At 34.8% G+C, this 21,446-nt stretch overlaps 2 protein-coding genes across 2 annotated transcripts; one reads left to right on the top strand and one right to left on the bottom strand.

The window, feature by feature from the left end:
* The first annotated feature begins 508 nt into the window (after positions 1-508).
* On the top strand, positions 509-8,477 carry LOC131945223 (general transcription factor IIE subunit 1-like). The gene is made up of 8 exons (XM_059306260.1): positions 509-634; positions 3,928-4,121; positions 4,605-4,715; positions 5,397-5,586; positions 5,953-6,119; positions 6,426-6,645; positions 7,076-7,232; positions 7,705-8,477. The coding sequence occupies exons 2-8, from the start codon at positions 3,943-3,945 to the stop codon at positions 7,878-7,880; spliced, it is 1,200 nt and encodes a 399-aa protein (XP_059162243.1). The 5' UTR covers positions 509-634; positions 3,928-3,942; the 3' UTR covers positions 7,881-8,477.
* Positions 8,478-10,547: 2,070 nt separating this feature from the next.
* On the bottom strand, positions 10,548-21,343 carry LOC131945227 (SAM and SH3 domain-containing protein 1-like). The gene is made up of 11 exons (XM_059306265.1): positions 21,321-21,343; positions 20,209-20,407; positions 19,582-19,650; positions 19,382-19,429; positions 19,143-19,203; positions 18,308-18,411; positions 17,616-17,819; positions 17,234-17,384; positions 15,441-16,897; positions 14,881-15,012; positions 10,548-13,872 (listed from the first exon to the last, which is right to left on the bottom strand). Exons 2-11 carry the CDS (start codon positions 20,371-20,373, stop codon positions 13,579-13,581), a joined length of 2,685 nt encoding a protein of 894 aa, XP_059162248.1. The 5' UTR covers positions 20,374-20,407; positions 21,321-21,343; the 3' UTR covers positions 10,548-13,578.
* Positions 21,344-21,446: the final 103 nt, after the last annotated feature.

Here is a 21,446-nt window from a genome sequence, read left to right as displayed (position 1 = left end):
TTTATATAAATTATATATTTTTCTATTTCGTCCGGGGTTCCCATGACGTGCTCCAGAGGTGGTGGGGGGGAGCATCAACCCCTAAAGAGATGCATGAAAGAAACTCACGATGTAGATCTAAATAGGGCTAATAATAAGATCATATCAGCAGCCGCGAGCCTGTCTATTAAAAACTTGTGAATACTAAGAGGAATTAACCAAGCTTTGATGATTTAGCGAAAATATTAACTGAATTGTTCCCCTTAGACTTATGTGAACAGAATAATTAACTCCATCTGGCATTTTAATATCGGACGGGCGCCATCCCTACATTTTCACTATTAAATGATATCGCAATGAATCATAACGAGTTTCCTTGAATTCCTTTATTCTGAGATCGTTAAAATAAAAATAAAAACTTGTAATTGAAATGCGAAATGACAATTGGAACACCGGAAATTCATCTTGACTGCTAAGTCTAGAGTAGATCTAGTTTTGTTGTGTACGCCTGGACCTATCCTAATACTAATACTAGATCTTGATTCTAATTCTATTCTAGATTTAGATCTCGATCATTTATGTGTATAGATCTAGATCTATAGAAATCTATAGTTATTAGATTTATAGGCCAATAAAATAGATCTGTATAATAATTGTAAGTAGGCCTACAGATTCTAGAATAATCTATCGTTTTAGGTGCGTAAAATCGGCCGAGGCTAGTACTAAGTTACGACTAAGTAACAGTAGTACTAGGGTAAAACTCCTTTTCAGCGTATTTTATTCTCCGTTGCTTGTTTACCTCCAGTTGAGCGTATTTTATTATAACAACCGAAACACACCAAAACATTAGGAAAACACGATTTATTTTTTGTATTGTATTTCTGTTTTCACAAATGAATAAAATGAATGTTTAAAAAACACGACTTATTTATTTGTATTGTATTTTTGTTTTAACAAATGAATAAAAAACAACAAAGAGACTGACTGAAGTGCTTTGTTTGTTGGTTACAAAAATAGAGATGCACACTTTGTACAATTAAGTGTTCCAATTTCAACTAAACTGAATAAAAGTATTAAAAGGCACAATGATGCTGCCGAAAGTGGGCCGAGGGGGGGGGGGGTGGAATTTGGTGAGGGATGGCTTGGAGTGTTAGAGAAAGTGTGACAACTCACGTTGTCATTTTAAAAAAAAATAATGTTAGAGGTCGTCCATAAATGACGTCACACTCGCAGGGGGAGGGGGGGGGGGGTAATTTTGTGACGGTGTGTGATGAGGGGGGGGGGGGTTCAGATGGTGCTACGTCATTTTGGGGGGGTCTTGCTTTTTGTGACGACACGCTTTTTTACGATTTTTACCTCCCCCCTCCCCTCCGTTACACGTCGTCACAAAAAGTCAGACCCCCCCCTAAAATGACATCACACCTCAGCCTACAAACCCCCCCCCCCCCCCCTCAAAATTTCTGTTGAATTTTTCTTAAAACATCGATAATTTTTCCAAAATCTTGTCAGAACTCTGTCAACATAGAGTATTTTGATCAATTCAGATTACAATTTATTAAAACCGTTTTCTAAAACGCGAAAAAACGGCTAAAACTTGTTTTTCTAACATTCCTTTTTTGTAATGCAAAAAAGGGACGTCACACCATCTGAAACCCCACCCCCTCCACCTCATCACACATCGTCACAAAATTGCTGACCCCCCTCTCCCTTACGAGTGTGACGTCATTTATGGACGACCCCACATCAATTTTTTTTTAATAGTCAGAAATTTACTCATACAAAAAAGGGAAGGATGGTAGATTTACTATGAATTTAAATAACATACAACTCTATAGTAAATTTTTTTTTTCAGTTTTAGCAAAACTGTCAAATTAAAAAACACAGTTTGTACATTTATTGCATAAATAAAAAAATATAAAACATAATGATAAACAGTGTATCAGTTTCACCATGAGACAAATGCCTTTTTTTAAAAAAACACAATACAAATAAACAAGTCGTGTTTTTTTAAATATTCATTTTTATTCATTTGCTAAAACAAAAATACAATACAAAAAATCGTGTTTTCCTAATGTTTTGGTGTGTTTCGGTTGTTATAATAAAATACGCTCAACTGGAGGTAAACAAGCAACGGTGAATAAAATACGCTGAAATGGAGTTTTACCAGTACTAGAATAGTAATGTGCGAAAAAGTTGTTTAAGTTCAAGTTTGGATACGGACAAAAGTCAAAACGCCGACACGGACAAAAGGCCGACATGGACAAAACGCCGACAAGACAAAAGGCCGAAAGCTAAAAGGCCAACATCCAAAAAGACCGACACGACAAAAGGCTGACTGCTAAAAGGCTGACAAGACAAGGCAGGCCTTTTGTCTTACACCCGAACAAGTTGCCTGAAATTTTTAAGGCTAAGGCTTTCATAGAAGCTTAGTATAGGCTACTTACTACTATTTAGAGAATCTAGTATGTAATGTATGTTGTGATAAAAAAGTGATATATTTGTTGTGTCAAATGTTGTTATATTAGGCTATAGGCCTAGATAACTGAATAATAAACCAAAATTTAAAAAATCAATGGCTAAATATATCAATATACGCCAGAAATTAACTTTTAAACAGCAGTGTTTGCGAGCAAGATTTGCTATATAAAAAAAAAGTAAAAGATTTGCTATATAGTAGGCCAATATATTAATATAAACAGCGGCCATCTGAATCTCTAACTATAATTTTACCAAAAAAAAACTTAAACAAGATGGCTGCTAAAGTAAATGAGCTTGGCTGCATCTGATGTAAACATCGCTAGTCTTTATTATTGAAAAGTTTTAATAAGATTGTTTAGGCCTAAACTTTTAAACATTTTGTACTTTCAAAACATAAATTCTCCTACAAATTTGAAATAATTACTAAAATTTAATGAGTCACCTTTTTTTTACATTACTAGTCTTGGCAGATTTTACTAACTTAAAACGATAGATTACTGATTCTAGATATATTATAGGCATAATATGATAATAATGAGTCACATTACTTATTATCAGCCTCGCTCGATTTTACTACGACGACGTACCTTAACTCTAACTGAACTCTAAACTAAAATCATGATACTTGATAGATTAAAATTAGATAGGCCTATTTATTAGATTTAGATTAAGGCCGATTGATTAGGCCTACCAAATAAAAATAGGGCCTATATGAATAATTAGGCCGATTTTAGCCGGAAAAAGATATGCATACTACCGCCTTCCTTCGTGTCGTTGTTTTCGATGGTACTGTGCATGCGTGTGTTTACAAACACACCGCAGAATCTTAACCCTAGCGCATGCACAGCTTTTCCTAACCCTAGCGCATGCACAGCTTTTAAGGTCACTGCGCATGCACAGAACTCTTGAATTTTGTATCTTCTGCTGACCAGATGGAGACGCTGGGGCGAAAAAAAATTTCCGAGTAGTCACTTCGATATTATTATTAATACATGGTTTTATTATTCACATCTAAAAAAAATCGATCTAATCTATGGTCTAAGTCTCACTACTCTTAAGTCTCCAAACTGTCCTTTATAAATGCTAGATTTACTCACTTCTGAATGGATGAGTCTTGGTAAATTGCAAAATCACGAGATGGTAATTTCGAAAAGAAAATGTGAGACACACCTGTTGAATCGCAGTTAAATAGCGCAGTTAAAGTTAAAATAATGTTAAAGAATAACTATCTCATATGGAGCTGCGTGCAGTTACATTTAAAAACATTAGGTCTACAAGGAACAAATATTATTATATATTAGATACTATTACATTCAATAAATAACATTGAGTAAGATTATTTGTAAATAGTAGTAACCAACTTCATCTGTCTGTCTGTCTGTTTCTCTTTCTCTCTCTCTCTCTAATGTTTTATATAAGCCTAAATGTATGTATAGGCCTAATTAAATAATTTTTTTCCTACCTCTACAGTTTTAACATTACAGAATGGATACAGATGCCCCTTTGACTAGTGTGCCTGAAGACCTGAAACGCTTGGTTCGTCTGATTGTCAGGGGGTTCTACTCCATGGAACATGCTGTTGTCATTGATATGTTGGTCAGGCATCCATGTGTGAAAGAGGACGACTTAGCCGAGTTGCTGAAATTTGAACGCAAACACCTCAGGTGGGTTATATACTTGGAAAACAATAATGAAGGATAGGTAGTCTCTTTCTGGTGGGGATATATTTACATTTTAGAATTCTTTAAAAATATCTGTTGAATCGTACATAAAAGTTAATGTAGAAACACACACATGTGTATATATATATATATATTTATATATTAACACTTTTTTATGTTATAATCAATATTAGCACTATATTTAAGTTTCCGATAAATGCTACTTGTATTTGATTTTTAAGATTTTAATGAGTCTTCTTTTTAAAATAAGAAGAGTTTTTAAAAATCTGAACTTTTCAATAGTTTTTTTTTTCTTGTATGTTTTTTAAATGATGTATTTTTATAATGAAGTCAAATTGTGCAAGTGCAAGCGACAGAAGACACAACACTGTACCATTTAGTATTTTCTTTAATATTTAAATTTCTCTTCGCTTCGTGCATATTTAAAATAATTTATCAATATATATGATTCTTGATTATATCCAGGTCAGTGCTAAACATGTTAAAAACTGACAAGTTTTTGAAAAGTAGAATGCGAGTTGAAACAGACGAAGAAGGGCACACAACTAGACATACATTTTATTTCATTAATTACAGGTAAGTCATATAGTGAATGAGTTATAAAACAATGAACAGTTGATGACTGGAATTTTTGGAAGCTTAGTTTAAAATGCTTGTTTTATATTTATGTTGCACATAAGAATATCTGATATGGTGATTGTAATTAACAGTGGAAATATTTAGTTTGTGTGGTGGTATGGGATATGGAAATGGTTCTTGTGGGAGATGGTGTGGTGGATGTAGATGGTGATTGATTAAATGGTGGATGTAGATGGTGATTGGTTAAATGGTGGATGTAGATGATGATTGGTTAAATGGTGGATGTAGATGGTGGAAGATGGTATGATGGATGTAGATGGTGGAAGATGATGATTGGTTAAATGGTGGATGTAGATGATGATTGGTTAAATGGTGGATGTAGATGATGATTGGTTAAATGGTGGATGTAGATGGTGGAAGATGTTGTGGTGGATGAAGATGGGGATTTGTTAAATGATGGATGTAGATAGGGGAAGATGGTATGATGGATGTAGATAGGGGAAGATGGTATGATGGATGTAGATAGGGGAAGATGGTCTGGTGAATGCTGATTGTGGAAAATTGAGTGGTGTATGTAGGTGGTGGAAGTAAAATGAGTGATAGCTAGAGTGGATTAGATATTAAAGTGGATAGAAGTGCTGGGCGGCTGTGATATCTATCTTGTTGTAATTCTCACAGTGTGTTTGTGAATGTGGTCAAGTACAAGCTGGACCACATGCGGAGAAAGATTGAGACAGATGAAAGAGACAACACAAGCAGGTCCTCGTTCAAATGTCCAAACTGTCAGAAAACGTACACAGACTACGAGGTTGGGGAGTTGCTGGATCCCTCCACTGGTGAACTTGTCTGCACTTTCTGTCAAGTTACGGTAAGTCTATGTTTGTCAAGTTATGTTTGTGTTTGTCAAGTTACAGTAGGTCTGTGTTTGACAAGTTACAGTAGGTCTGTGTAATGTATTTGAACATGTCTGGGTGTGATCTGACCAACTATTCTACTGAGAGACTTCTATTAAAAGAAATATTTTGGCAGTAGAGCGCGTGATTAATAACCACAAAGTCTTGAGTTTGGTTTAATGGGTTTGGTTGTATAAGTCCCAGAATCCACCCAACTGATGGCTTGTAAACTAAAGAGAGCTGGTCATAATTTTGATTACACTAACAAGGTAGATGAACAAGTTTTAGTTTAATGATTAATGTTTCACTAGGGCTTTGTTTAATGATTAATTTTTCACTAGGTTGAGGAGGATGAGAGCTCTGTGCCCAAACAAGACGCCAGAACATTACTAGCACGGTTCAATGAACAGATCAAGCCCATCTACGAGCTGCTCAAGCGTTGTGAGGATGTCAGGTTGGCGCCAGAGGTACTGGAACCAGAACCAACAGATCTCAAGAAAGTCATGAAGTAAGTCACAAGTCATTTTTTTTTGTGTCATAAATAAATAAGAACTTGGTTCCACATAATTTCTACAGCCTCTGGGAAGTTATTACCAGAGACTGTGGAAATTATGTGGAACCAAGGTCTTAATTTATATATTTAAAAGTCCTACTAAGTTGTGAATATTAATATTGAATAACACTTGTAAAAGAACAAAGATCTACATTTTCACTTCAAATTCATCACAGTAAACACATAAAATAAATTTTTGAAAATTGACGTAAAAATTATTTTGTTATTGTACGAGCTTACAATCCTGTCGTATTCTTTCAGTAGGGGCAACGCACCTGTGTCACACAGGCAACAGGACGGAGACAGGACCGTATGGAGCGGTGACGCTACCCGTAATGTTGACTTTGGCTACACGGAGAACCGCGTCACCATTACCATGGATGACGAAAATGCTGGGAAAGTGGAAAAGAAAGATCAGCCGGTTTGGATGACCAAGAGTACTATAGATGGAACTTCAGCCATTGATACAAGTGTTTTAGAGGTGAGATGCCTGGTTTATCAGTAGAGTTTTTAATTAACTACGTTTAAGAGATGATTATACACTTGTTAAGAGAGTTCTTTAGAACTGCATCCAAAGTTCCAGCAGATGTATATGTTTTATAATCGGAGTTTTATAGACTATAGCCATTAAAAAGATGCATTCACCGAATTGTCTCGTCTGCCATGCTTCAGGTCAGAAGTGTAAACACTACAACTATTTATATCCAAGTGTATGAAGTGTTTATGTTTCTGATCACGACAGTTGAGGTGATTTGGGTGCTGTGTTGAGTGGTGGGTTCGGATCCTGTCTGGCTAAAACAACTCAGTCTTTTCTAGGACTATGTTGTGTACTTGTGTCTACATTAAGCATTGTTATAATTAATTATGTGTATATTTATATTAACCTGTTTCCTTGTTTAATCTTTCCCTAGACCAAACACGTTGAAACTGACAAACGCGGCAAAAATGTGGGGGCTGATGACATATTACAAACTCTACTGGTCCACGAACCAAAGGCCGGGCCGTCACGGTTCCCCGCACCTGAGTCTAGCGGGGAGTCAGACATGGAAGATGTCAAGAATGGTGATGGTATGTCTTGTTGTGCAGTTTTCTTCTTGACTAATACTTTGGGTTCTTTCCTTTTTGTATTGACTCCTTTTAAGTCTTCACCTTTTTGTCAACTCCACTTTTAAAATCATGTAACAACAATTGCTACTTTCCTATACTTTTGTATCAACTATAATATAGTACATAAACTGTAGGCCTCCTCTAAATGCTCTTTATTTCTTTTATATATAAGTAATGATATTAATTTATTTACATTGCAAAGGCTGTTGTAATCTAAAAATTAACCTGGTCGTATTTATTATAATTTGATAAAATGTTATCAAATTTTGTTCCTTGATCCTTTTGTTCAGTCTCTTCTGTTTATTTAGTCCTCATCTAATGTTTAAAAATATTTATTTTGTCCTTGTGCTGTTGATTTTATCCTCATCTGCTACTCATTATTTCCTTATCTTCTGTTCATATTGTCCCTATCCCCTATTTTTTGTTTCTCCAGAAATTGAGGAGATGGACAGTGATGAAGATGAAGATGCTGGCCCCTTGGTTACCATTGGTTTAGATCGGGTCCCCTACAACAACGTCACCTCTGAGATGGTCGCAGCCATGACCCCGCTAGAGAAGGAAGAATACATTAGAATAGGGCAGCAGTTGTATGAAAATATGTATGATTGATGCTGAGTGGAGATATAGACTACTGATCCTATTCATCAATAGCTGATGAAGATTGTTACCTCAGTTGTGCTCATGATAAATTACAGGAACGGCAAGGATTTGAATAATGTTGCGCCATGGAGTCTTCTTGCCTGTTGTATTTAGAATTTTTTTTCTGGCTAAGTTGTTTAATGCCATTGAAGTGATCTGCCAGGATAATTACTAGTACTTCTACCATGAAGGGACAAATGCCTAGTTTGATGCAGTGATGTATGCATGTTGGCCTGCATACCTGCCTAGCTTCATTAATCATTGACCTTCCATTGTTACAGATTTGCCTAGCTCTGTAATTCATTGACCTTTCAAACAAAAATGATGCACAAAAACAATACCACACAAGACTTCAAACATCCACGACCATATCTGGATGTAAGCTGAAAGAAATCTGTGTGTCAGTGGTGTAATTTTCACAAAATTAAACAAAACTTATTCCTTCAAGAATTTGTTTAATGAATGATGATGTTTATGATGGCTATGGTTGATTATAACATCACAGTATTACATTCATCAGCTTCCAGGAACTCTCACTGATGCTTGGAGTGAGATTTGTTTTCTTGAACCAGAGGGCTTGTTTTTATAAGTTCCAACATTTTGGATAGTTATGAGTTGTGCTTGTTGACAAAAGTTATGCCAAAGCCTTGTCATCTACTTTAAACCATATTAAATATTAGCGCAGTTATGTATATTGCAAAGTGCAAGGAAAACTAAATTTTTTTAAATGTTGGAAACAAGATCTGGGATTATAAATCTTGGAAAACTAGTTTAATTTTGTAGTTAAAGTGGAATTGTAGAATTAATTGCCATTTAAAAGATGTAGCTTATGATGTGGTTTTATAATTACAGCCTTAAAAGTTGAGATACAGAAAAAGACATTCACTGGAGCAGCTAATTTTAATCAAAACCTGATCAAATTTAATTGGTCTAGCCTTAATTACTAGTTAAGGAGAAAAAATTTATTTTTTTTTACAAAAATGAACTTACACGAGGTATACACCGGTTGTTCTAAACTGTTTGGTAATTTTTAAAATTGATTTTAATAAAAATGTTTTACAAAATGTGTATAGTTTTGAAGTCAGTGTTAATTCTGGTATATTAGTTATGTTTTTTTTTTTTTTTGTAAAATTTTATTTATTTCATCTTGCCAGCTGTTGGGTTTTTTTGTTGTCGGATATGTTTTCCTGAATATCAATCAGTGTTGTAGAGTAACCTGTAGGTTTTCTGTGGCAATCAGACTACATGGCATCTCTTTCCCTATTTGACACGGGTACTGAATTAAGCTGACTACGTGTGCAAACAATATTTGTTCCCAACAACTTTTCAACAACCTGATAGAGGTACTGGTTGAAAGGTCAGGGACATACCAAAGATCAAACTCCTGTGATGTCCAGAAACCACTCATCGTATTCTAAAGCCACATGACAACCACGCCCCAGTTATTAGCATTAATATGGAAGCTTAAGAAGGAACTTGTTTAATAAATTATTTGTTGTTCTTTAAATAAGCAGTTTAATAAAGTTGTTCATTAATTGAGCAGTATTTTAATTAAAATTGTTTTATTTTCTTATAATTGATTTCTTTCTTTAACATTGTTTTAGAGCATCAGTCACAGCTAAATTAATATGCTTGTATGTTTAACCAAATTTCTTTGAGAGATATGGTTGGCAGTAATCTACCCAACAATGGATCTAGGTACATGATGAATAATATTATGTAAGTTTTTAAAAAAATATTGTAAACAAATTAAATGAACAGAAAGCCTGCAGAAAAATCTCCAATGAAAATTTATTCTGAGAATAAACAACATGTAAGCCATTGAGTCTATCAGATGCATCTATATACAACACAAATCTCACAAAAATGCTAGAAAAATGTGGCTAACATTTTAAGCAAGGTTTATAATCCCCTTCCCTGTGACTTAGGAGGGGCAAATGTAAAATATGTTAAGGCATACTAAAAATATCATTCAATTGCTGATCTAAAATCTTTTTTTTAAAAAGCGCTCCTAATTTTCTACACATCAAAAAGTTTGGCAGTTGATGAATGTAATCTAAACTGATGTTCAAAATGTGCATTAAAAATGAATACAAATATGTATTTTAAAGCAATGTTAGAGATAAAAAGCATTAGATAGAATGAATGACAGCTGCGATGTGGTGTCATGCACATGTCATTAGGAAACTATGACATCTGAAATTGTTTAAGTATGCCAAAAATATTTTTAAAACTACACATATGAACCAGTAACTAAAAAACACTTTCTAAAAAAATGAACACGTAATTAAAACATAAATATTAACAAAAGTTGATATGGATTAATTTAATTGGCTGTATATTATACAAGAACTTAAATATCACAAAATTGGTGACTGGTCAAACAAACAAAAAAAAATAATGGATTTAGTGATAAGTTATACAAAATTTCATTACCAATAATTTAGGTCTACATGGTTCTAATGTTTAATAACTAATGTAGTATCCATATTACATACAATTTTATATTCATTTTTCCAAAAAAGTAAATTATTAAAAAATGTGTTAATTTAAAATTAGCTTTAAAACACTTGGCTGAAAGTACTTACATAACTAAAGAGCAAAAAAAAAAAGGAATTTAACTTTTAAAAAGCAGGTTATTATTTTTTTTACTAAGTAATCTAGTATTGTATTTTTAAAAGTTCATTTTAATTTATAAAAACTAAATTGTAAGAACTAACTTCTTATATAATTATAAGACCTTATTATATACATTAAAAAAAAAAACCAATAGTAAGGACAAATGCCAGAAAAACATTTGGTCCAATCCAACATTTCCACACCAAAAGCTGTTTAAAAAAGTGAACGGCACTGGATACCAGTAACATAAACTTGTATGTTAGAACAGTAGGTAGTTTGATCAATTAAAACAGTGACTCAACTTAAAAACTGAGTCACCAATTAATACAATGAGTTACCACTGGAACATATTCAAGAAAAAACATATTTTGTACATAAGAAAAACAAAGAACACATCTTTTGTACCCTTAAAGCAATATGTCACCATATAAAAAGTGAGTCACCATTAGAAAAATGAGTCACCTTTGTAGTAGACTCCACATAAAAAATACCCCATTAAAAAAAAACAAAAAAAGAACTAATTCTGCATGCAAATAATCTCCGACATTCTCAATAGAATGCAAGTATCATCATTCAGACTCCTACAAACAAAAACTCAGACATTCTGTTTCAACATCTGACTCTTTAAATAAAAAAAATTGAACAGGAAATATATAAAAAGCCAATAAAAGAAACATCATAGGACATGCATCCTTACTTCATCAAGACAAAACTAAATTTGTTAAAAACTTAAATTAAAAAAGCAATAAAACAATTCATGTTTTGAATGAACTGAACAGTGTTGAGCAAGGGTCACTTAAATTATTTTTCTGATGTAAAATAAACAAAATTCTTCTCACACCAGCTCTAAGGGCTTTACCTTGAATGCCACAAAAGTTAAGTGCAAGTTGCATCTAAGTATGAAGTTCAAATTTAAGTGGCACCAAAATATTTAATAATGAAAAAACACATTTCTTTTTTTTTCTCAGATTTAGCTCTTTCTAAGAAAGTAAATAAATGGTTAAAAGATTAACTCAAAAAGACAGTCAGCAGAAATATCTTCTTTTCAAAAACTGTTGGTTTTTTATAAAAAAAAAGGATTACATAAGGTTAAATAAAAGAAATTTTATATCATATGATATTTAGTTGTTGTGAAAAAGTTTGAAAAATACTGATAGAGTACATCACATCCACAATTTCTACAGCTTAAATATTGACACTTCAGTCTTACCGAGTCTTTGTTTACACAATCTCAAATTAAAAAACAATTAGCCAAGGTACAGAAATGTATCAACTGGGTGGAATCTTTATTAACTCCCCCTAATACACCTACACAGGGTTGGATTGATTTCACAATGCCTCCCGTATGAACATACAAACATGAAAGACCGCCCCCTTTTGGACTTATTTTTGGCTAGGCCATTGAATATGGCATGGCTATGCCACTGAATTTGGCATGGCTATGCCACTGAACATGGCAGAAAGTTTGAAATACATTGGCAGTGTTGACTACTGACTAGCATAACATTTCTTGGCACACACTGGTCTATGCAACTCAGACAAAAATATTTTCAGATATGTCGGTTTGGTTATGATATGGTTTACATTCAATCAATATGTAAAACATTGATGCATAAGGTTTCTAGGTTAATTAAATAAAAACAAATAATTATATAAGCTTAGTTAATTAATTAAAAGGCTTAATTTAAGGCAAATTTATTTATAGCAGAAAAAATATTTAGTTCAGATCTGAGAGGCAAACATTTCTATGAAAAAGAATTGCATCTTATGATAATAGTGGTGAAACTTTTACTCTGAACCCGAAAAAAAAAGTATTAATAAATAAAACAGGACTGTTACACTGAAGCCAAAGCTAAGCTCTATGCTACAGCTTGATTTGTTTCTATTGGCTGTAAATATTGCACAACAGCAGTTCAATACATTGGTTCAAGCATAGAATAAATTTCAAGATAAATAAATGGGGGCTTGTTGTTGCACCGTGTGTCGAGGGATGATTCATGACCTCACAATTTGACTCGCAATTAGTGTTACATTTTATTATGTATTTAAAATTCAAATAACTCTTTATTGAAGACAAGTGCAATTTTCTTGTGCGAAGTGTGTTAAAACATTTGAGGCTTTATATAAATATCCAGCTACTAAAACCACTTCACTAAGTTAACATATGAGATCATGTTGGTGCCAATGCACCACACTGAACACAAATATAATTACAAATTCTATGAGCACATTACAAGAAAGAATCCAGTATAATTGTTTATTGAAATACAAACAATTATCTACATTTAAAAAAGTTTTTTTTTTTTTTGCTATTTTAACGAACATTAAAATAATTATTTGGCAACAAACGAAAGTCGTTTTATTTTAATAATAAACAGTTTTTTTACATGAGTTGCTTGCAGATAAATAATCTTAGTATGAGCACTAAGCTGGTCTTATAGTGAAAGACTTGGTATGCAAGGTGTTAGCACTGAATCCAGTATCCACCCACATCCATAGGGCTTGGCCAGGTATTTGTGTCACAGACATACCACTGGCAGGGGTATAAATAGTATCAATTTTTTTTTGTTAGGGCTCTTTGTTCATTGATTGCTTATCATAGCAACCAGATGCAGCTTGGCAACCAGCACAGCGTGGCAACCAGATGCTGGTTGTGGCATGGCAACCAGATGCTGGTTGTAGTAAAGGATGGTTGATGCAAGGCTGCTTTTGGCACAGCCAAGGCTACCAGTAGCGTAACATCCAAGATTTATAGAATGCAGTAAAGTAGTCACAGAAAAAAATGCTTGTAGCTTTAAGTGACAAAGTAAATTGAAATTGATCAGTAGCTCATTCTAATTTTTGCTAAGGCAGTGTACAATTTTAAAATTAGCTGCTTAAACCTAGTAACAAATTATTATTTGATTTTCAATTCTGGGTAGTTAGTGGATATAGCAAGAAAGAAGAATTTCAAGACAAAGTAGCTTAGGCTAGTGAAGAAAACCCATGATTCTGTTCACTATTACTAAAGAGATTGGCTTAGGTTAGGAGAGAAAGCAACAGATTCTGTTTAGACTTTATCAGTAACCCCTGCAACTCGAGGTTTGTGGTTAGGGGAAGACAACTTAACCTGCACCCATTCTAAAGCGTGGGTTATCCTCTTCAAGTGTCGTGAGTCAGCACCTGTGATCTGTTCCAGCTCACTCTCTTTCAGCTTGAGCATCTGGTCGAGGGTGGTGATGTTGCCGTCTGTGAGAGGCTTGAGGTACATGGGCAGGCCAATGGAGATGAGGAAACTTTGGACAGATGAGATCTGCAGGTCACAGGCGTGCTTGCATGAATCACTCAGGCTCTCATTTTGTATCTGTAGCAGGGGGGATAATACAATTAGTTATGTGGTATTTGCAGCAGCATAGAAAGCACATGGTGAAAGCAATTAAATAAGATTTTAAGGTAATCTATCGTTTTGGGTACGTAAAATCGCCCGCGATTTGTAATGTGAAAAACAGGTGACTCCTTAAATTTTAATAATTATTTCACATTTTGAGGAGGATTTATGTTTTAAAAAATTCAAAAATGTTTCCTTGATTCATTTATGTACCTGTTTTTAAACAATTGAATTAAAACTTTTCCGTAATAAATGAAGACTAGCGATGTTTCCAACAGATGCAACCATGCTCATCTACTATAGCAGCCATCTTGTCTAAGTTTTATTTTTATAAGCTTTTAGCGCCAGATTCAGGGGGAAGCCACTCTATTTTACAAATGGCTGCTGTTTATATAGCAAATCTTGCTCTCAGACACTGCTGTTTAAAGTTAATTTCTGGCCTATATCGATATATTTAGCCATTGATTTAGGTTTATTATTCATTTATCTATAATATTTGACACAAAAGTACGACAATATACTAATATACTTCTATTAAAGCCTTGACAATGAGGTAACGTTTTCGTACATAAATAGCCGCGGGCGATTTTACGTACCCAAAACGATAGATTACCGATTTTAATAATCATGCTGTATGGTTTTAAAGTAATATTCAATTGAAATGTTAATAGAAGCATTTTAAAAAATTTTTGAAAGAAAAAAATACAAATAGATAAATAAAAGTAAACTATTCATTGTTTATAAATTTATAAATTGCCACATGCTAATATAAATTAACATCCACAACCATGGCAAAAACATATTTTTTAAAATTATGCAGTAGATAAATAGATAATATAATTATTGTTTTAAAGTCAAGAAGTTCATGATACAAAATATTTTGATTGTTAAAACAAAACAAAGGCTAACAGTAAAGTAAAAACTCTATCTCTCATTCCTTGATGCTTGACTGCTAGTTAAAGCCAGACTTAACAGCCAACTTACACAAGGTCTCCCCAGTGCTCTCAGCTGTTTCTCCCTGATTTGTTCTATCACAAGAGCCATCGTGTCCATCTCTTGACGCAGTTCTTCAGAATAGCGCTGGACCAGAAGTGGCGGGATTCCACAATGACCAATCTATAAATATAAAGAAATCCTATAAATAAAATACAAACATAATTTCTTAGGATTAATCTATGAATACAGTTAAAAAGAAATCATAGAACTGTTATACAAATCCAACTTCTCATAAAAAGATTTTTTTTTTTGTTTGGGGTTAGGGGTGAGAGAGGGTTTCAAATGTTTTAGAGTCTGGTGGTAAAGTTCTCACTATAAAAATTTAAATGGTTGATAAGCAGCATAGACAAACTAGAAATTAATTCATATTTTATTCATAGTATGCTAGTGACTTGGCTTTAAATGACTGATTCTTTTACACTATAAACTGGAGTTTTCTGTGTATTTATGATTCTGGCTCACAGTTGCTCAACCTTGGTGTCTATATCCCCCAGGTGTGATAAGGTTAAAGTTAAGATCTTTTTTCTAAAACAAAAGGAAAGACTTACAGCTGTACTGTAGGGGATCTGTGTCAGGTTGATTCTCTCCGCGCTGAGCTTGGTGGTGACCAGAGGCATCAGTGACCTGGTTGGGCTCTTCAGCTGACCAGAGCTGGCATCAGACTTCTCTGGCGTCTGACCCCTGCTGTACAGCGTGGCCATGCCGGGCGCTTCCGTGGTTTCAGTTTGTTTGGCCCAGTCCGGCACCAGGGGTGGGTTGGGCTCTGTCTGGAGGGTGAGGGAGACTCCTTGGTTGGCGCTGGAGTCTGTTAGGGCTAAGGTTAGCGGCGAGGCAGCTGTGAGTCTGACAGGAAGTCCTGTAGCAGCTGGAGCAGGGGACGGCAGCTGGGAGGGCGTGGTTCTGCCTGCGATGCTGGAAAGAGTTCTTTCGTAAATTGGATGTGAATACTGTTGCTGGTAAAAGTAAAACGGCTGGACTCTGTTTGGGCTGGCTTTAGTCATGTACCCTGGGGAAGTGATTGAGCAGTCGATGAGGTTTGATCCCGCGCTGTTGTTGCTGTCGTCGTGGTCTGGGCTGAGGCACGTGGTTTGCGTACAGGTAGAGCTGCAGGACATCTTAGAAGACTTGCTGTCTGACCTCATCGTCGTGTTCACGTAGTGGCGGTACGGGAAGCACTGGGGGCAGGAGGCGTAGGTGGCGCACTGCACACAGGAGCTGCTCTCACAGAGGATGCTCTCGTCGCACTGCTGGCACCCTGAAGAAGGAACGCAGGCTTTACACACCACACTGCTGGGCATCTCCAAGTGAGGGGAACCCCCTGTCATTGTCTGGATGGGGGTGGAGAGTTTCCTGCTCTGGTTGGTGCCACATGTTATTGCTATCACTTCCTGGTCTTCTTCTGTTAGTGACACCCGGTCACCGACGGAAGGTTTTTTATCACTTTTAGCCACAAGCCCGGTATTACCCACACCTTTGAATGTTTCAAGGGTGGGGGTTGAATTATGATTGTCTGCGACGTTGAGCTCGGTGAGTGTGCGTGAAGCGGACATGACGTAATGAGGGTGGCCGTGAGCGTAGTGGCTATGCCCGCCGACCTGGTGGTACCCGTAATATCCGGAGGTGTAGGGCACGGGCATTTGTTGGAGGCTGCCATATTGGAAATGTCCGGGGGCATAGGGGGAGTGTTCCAGCCCATGAGAGGTGTGTCCTGTGGTGTAGTGAGAGTGAAGCTGAGTTGGGTATTGTCCTGGTACGTAATGAGAGGTCCCGCCTGGACTGCTGTACTTGCGAGGCTGCTTCGGCTTCCCACAGGACCGGCAGGACGAATGGGACTTAGGGCTAGAGTGGTGTCCCCTGTCTTTCCTTAGCTCCCCTGCCCTGTGCCTGGTCTGCTGCTTCAGTCCTTCACTGCCAGTGTAGCAACCAGAATCACAGCTAGAGTTGCCTGCTCTTGATGAAGGTGAGTCCATGTTGGTTATTGTGGGGGTGTGAGCATTGACTTTATCTGAAATGTAACATAAAAAACCTTTTAAATAAAGATATTGCAAAAAGAAGTTTACTTTCGAATTAATTCTAATTAAAATAATATGAAAACAAAATTCCATTCAATATTTTCATAATTTTGATCATAAAAAAAACAAGACTGAGATAATTATGATTTATAAAATAAATTCATAAAAAACGACACTTTTTTAGTATAAGTAGGCTACATCTCATAAAATAAAGATACAATTCAAAACTTTAAGAAACAACTAATAGCTCATGAAGAAAAAATAACACAATTTCTAAAGCAAAAACAAATTTTCAGAGAAAATTACAAGAGAAACATTACAAATATTACCATTCCAATCTCCCAGGACTTTGGCTGCAGATAAAAGTTTATTCCTCTGGTCTTGGTCACTGATGTGTAGTGTGTCAAGGTCATGGTCATCCAACTCAGAAAATATGTCAAGGTCATCATAACCATTGAGCAGAAACAAGTTGGAAAGATGCTGAGAGCAGAAAAAGAACAAAACAATAAGTAAATCATAGTTACAGAATTATATAAAGTTATTAAAAATATAACTATAAAGTTAAATCTAAAAAGGACTTTAACAACCTTTGTTGAAATTTTGTTGGAATAATTTTACCAAGCTTAAAGCTGTTAAGTGTTAAAAAATTCCATTATTTTAACCTTATTGTTGAAGTGTATTGTTTTCAAAGTCCAATAAATTGTTACTCACCCCTAACCCTATCCTTTGCAGCAAGTCGTCAACAGATTTTGGAATGTCTTTTTGGCCACCAATAATTTGGCCATTGGTCGGCGTTTTATCTGGCTCAATGATAACCTCCACATGTTCAAAGCGGAACTTCCCTCGCTTGCCATTGACAACACCTCTCCACACACCAGACTGAGCCATGTTCATGATGTTGACTATCTCTCCCACCTGATAACATCAAAATAATTCATGTAACTTACAGAGCACAACCAATATAGATTTCTTACTTTTCCTACTACAAAAAAGAAAATTTAAGAAAAAGAAAATTTAAGAAAAAGAAAATTTAAGAAAAAGAAAATTTAAGAAAAAGAAAATTAAAAAAAAAAAATTTAAAACAAAATGAAAACCTACTAATCATAAAGGACTTTTTCAAAGTTTTTACCTGTGCTTTATTTATAATTATTAATTAGTTCTCAGAATTATTATGAAAATAATACTTTTGAATTTTAAAATTAGACATTTGTTTCTTTTTTAAAAGTTATGTTACGTTAAATAAAAACATCTATTTACACCTAAAAATGTATGAATCTATCACTATCAATTAAAGTAAACAAAACCAATGTATAATTTTTTTTATTATATGCTTTCTTAAAATGTCATTGTTTCATTTAAATCTAAAACTAAATATTAACATGAAAATGACTATGAAATAATACCTTTAATGGGACAAAATCATCCTCATCTGGACCAGGTGTGTAGTCCACAATTACCTTTGCTTGACCCAGGTAAGGGCCGGCATAAAGGGGGGTTCCCACTGGGGCTGTGGAGATATATAACACTTTATAGCTACTTGAACCTTCAGTAACACTTTATAGCTACTTGAACCTTCAGTAACACTTTGTAGGTAATTTATTTAACCTTCAGTAACACTTTATAGCTACTTGAACCTTCAGTAACACTTTATAGCTACTTGAACCTTCAGTAACACTTTGTAGGTAATTTATTTAACCTTCAGTAACACTTTATAGCTACTTTATTTAAACTTCAGTAACACTTTAATTGACTTTATAGCTTTTTTATTTAAACTTCAGTAACACTTTATAGCTACTTTATCTAAACTTCAGTAACACTTTGTAGGTAATTTATTTAACCTTCAGTAACACTTTATAGCTACTTTATTTAACCTTAAGTAACACTTTATAGCTACTTTATTCAACTTTCAGTCTGCAAACACAATGCAAGTTATGCAGTTTGTCATGGTGTAGAGTAGTTCTATTTAAATTATCATCTAGAATTTTCTAGATCATGTATCAGTTGATTAAAATGTAGTTTTTATCTGCCTATTTGAATTATTTAAAAATTAGTTAACCTGATTATTACCTAAATAACAATTTTACTGACTTTAGTGATTAAGTAATAATGTGACTGTGGCTTAGTTATTGTTTTATCGAACAGTTACCTAATTAAGAATTTTTCCTACTTGTTGCCTAATTATAAATTTTCCTGAATGTTGTCTGGTTAAAAATTTGACCTGTCTAAAACAAAATTTACCTGATTGTTGCCTAATTAACGGGGGTCTTGCTATCACAGCTTCTTTCACTTTTGTGGATTTCTGGGAGAATTAACATTTTTGTTGAGTTTAAATCAACGTGATTGTAGAATAAAATTTTTTCTACAAGACAAAATATTACTGTTCTCATACGGTGAAAGCAAAATGTATAATAAGTAGATCTACACATATGTTAATTTAATCATAACACAAATGTGAATAAATTACACTCAACACAAACCTTGTTATCTCTTCCTTGAAATGTTTTAGAATCAGGTTTTTTCAAACTCTGGAAAAAATAGACAAAAATTTACTTTCAAATCATGATAACATGTATAATAATTTCACTGACAAAAATGAATGATATTATATATGTATTAAGTTAATTGTTTAATTTTTATTCAAAATGTTTTAAATTAAAGAGATAACCATAAGGCTTACATTTTCTGTATCGTCATTTTCTGAGGATATCCCATCATCCCCTATACTACAGCTTGCACTGCGGTGACACTGAAATAGTTCATTGAAAATAACATTTATTTCTAATTTTGTTTCACCTCCATGTGGCAGCGTGGCCTAGTGGTAGAGAGCTAGACTGCTAACGTGAAAGTCTCTAGTTTGAATACAGGTTTAAATAAGTAGAATGTTCCTGGGTCCACCCAGCTCTGCCGCGTACCTAACTCACATTACGTAAAACAAAGGTGGCTGAGCATAGGGCTGACCAAATTATCCTAGCTGAAATCGATGAACTCTACTTCATCTGCTTCATGTGTCTTTGTCACAAACAGGAAAAGAGATGATGATGATGATTCACCTCTATTCAACAGGTGGGTTTACTAATTTCAAAACAGTTAGGTCATAAATGAAAATGACAGATTAAATTTATTACAGACATTTGTCAAACACCTGATTTACTACGTATTAAATAATGAGTCTCTTCTTATAAAAAAATATTTAATAAAAAAAAATTATGTTAAATGGCATAAATTAGTGATAAATCATCCCATTATAAGTAATAAAGTAAATAAAGGTATTTAAAGAGATGAAGTCTAGTTTTCCTGCACTCACCTTTATCCTAGGGTCCAAGGTGTTCCCACTCTTCTTTCTACCTGTGGCAGGTGAGTTGGTGTCACTGCTCATAGAGACAGTTGAGTTGCTGTTGTAGGTCGCCGAGTCCCCCGGCCTGCGTGACATGGGGTCGGTGCGGAGTGGGGTCTGGGACCCACATTCCATGGACTGGTCTGACCCAGAGGACAGGAGGGATGTCCTGTGAGAAACAAAAAATGTATCAGTCTTACTTTTGTCTTATATGGGAGTCATGCAATGCTACCCTGATCAGTGTTTCTCAGAGGCGTAGCGAGCGACCCTTCCTGGCGCCCGGGGACAAACTTTCGATTTGTACCCTCCCCCCCCTCAAACTTTTGATTTGCACCCCCCCCTCAAACTTTCGATTACTTTTTCCAAACCATTAGTCCCTCCCTGCCCCCCCCCCATTGCTACGCTTCTGGTGTTTCTTCCAGATTTTTTTTCTCCAAGGGGGGTGGGGGGAACGACATGACACTGTTAAATGTATATATTTTCTATATAAATTCCTATTCGATTGGGGGGGGGGGGTGGACTCTCTTTGTGGAGATGCCTGGAAAAAACACCTCCCCTGATATGGCAATTGTTATCAATGTAGCAGGTAAGAGATCTTCCACAGGACTTTAAAACATCAAATGTAGATGATAAAATTTAAATGTTGTAAAACTAATAAAAAGAGAAAATTAAATATAATAATCAAGCAGCATCTAATTATGATTGATAGTTTAAAAAAATAATTGATCAAGCTTTGCCATGAAAATAATAAACAAAACTCCAGTTGATTTACAGTTAAGTTATGAAAGTTTTGATGTTACACAATGCTCACTTTGATGAAGTTTTTGGCACAAAGTTGATAGTTTAAAGCAGCATAAGCTTAAAATTGATAGCTTAAAACATATTGTTTAAGCATTGTGATGAAAATAACAAACAAAATTGCAGTTGATTTGTAGTTAAACTATGAATGTTTTGATATTACACGATGCTTACTTTGATGTTACACGATGCTTACTTTGATGTTACACAATGCTTACTTTGATGTTACACAATGCTTACTTTGATGTTACATGATGCTTACTTTGATGTTACACAATGCTTACTTTGATGAAGTTTTTGGCACAACGTTGATGGTTTAAATCAGCATAAGCTTATAATTGTAAGTTTAAAACATATTGTTTAAGCTTTGTGATGAAAATAACAAACAAAACCACAGTTAAAATTATGAA

The sequence above is a fragment of the Physella acuta genome, unplaced genomic scaffold (assembly GCF_028476545.2).
Source record: "Physella acuta isolate Inbredline_101_S28 unplaced genomic scaffold, ASM2847654v3 ptg000532l, whole genome shotgun sequence".
NCBI classification, from domain to species: Eukaryota; Metazoa; Mollusca; class Gastropoda; family Physidae; genus Physella; species Physella acuta.
The sequence above is the reverse complement of the archived record's forward strand: the minus strand, read 5'-3'. Positions and strand labels throughout refer to the sequence as shown.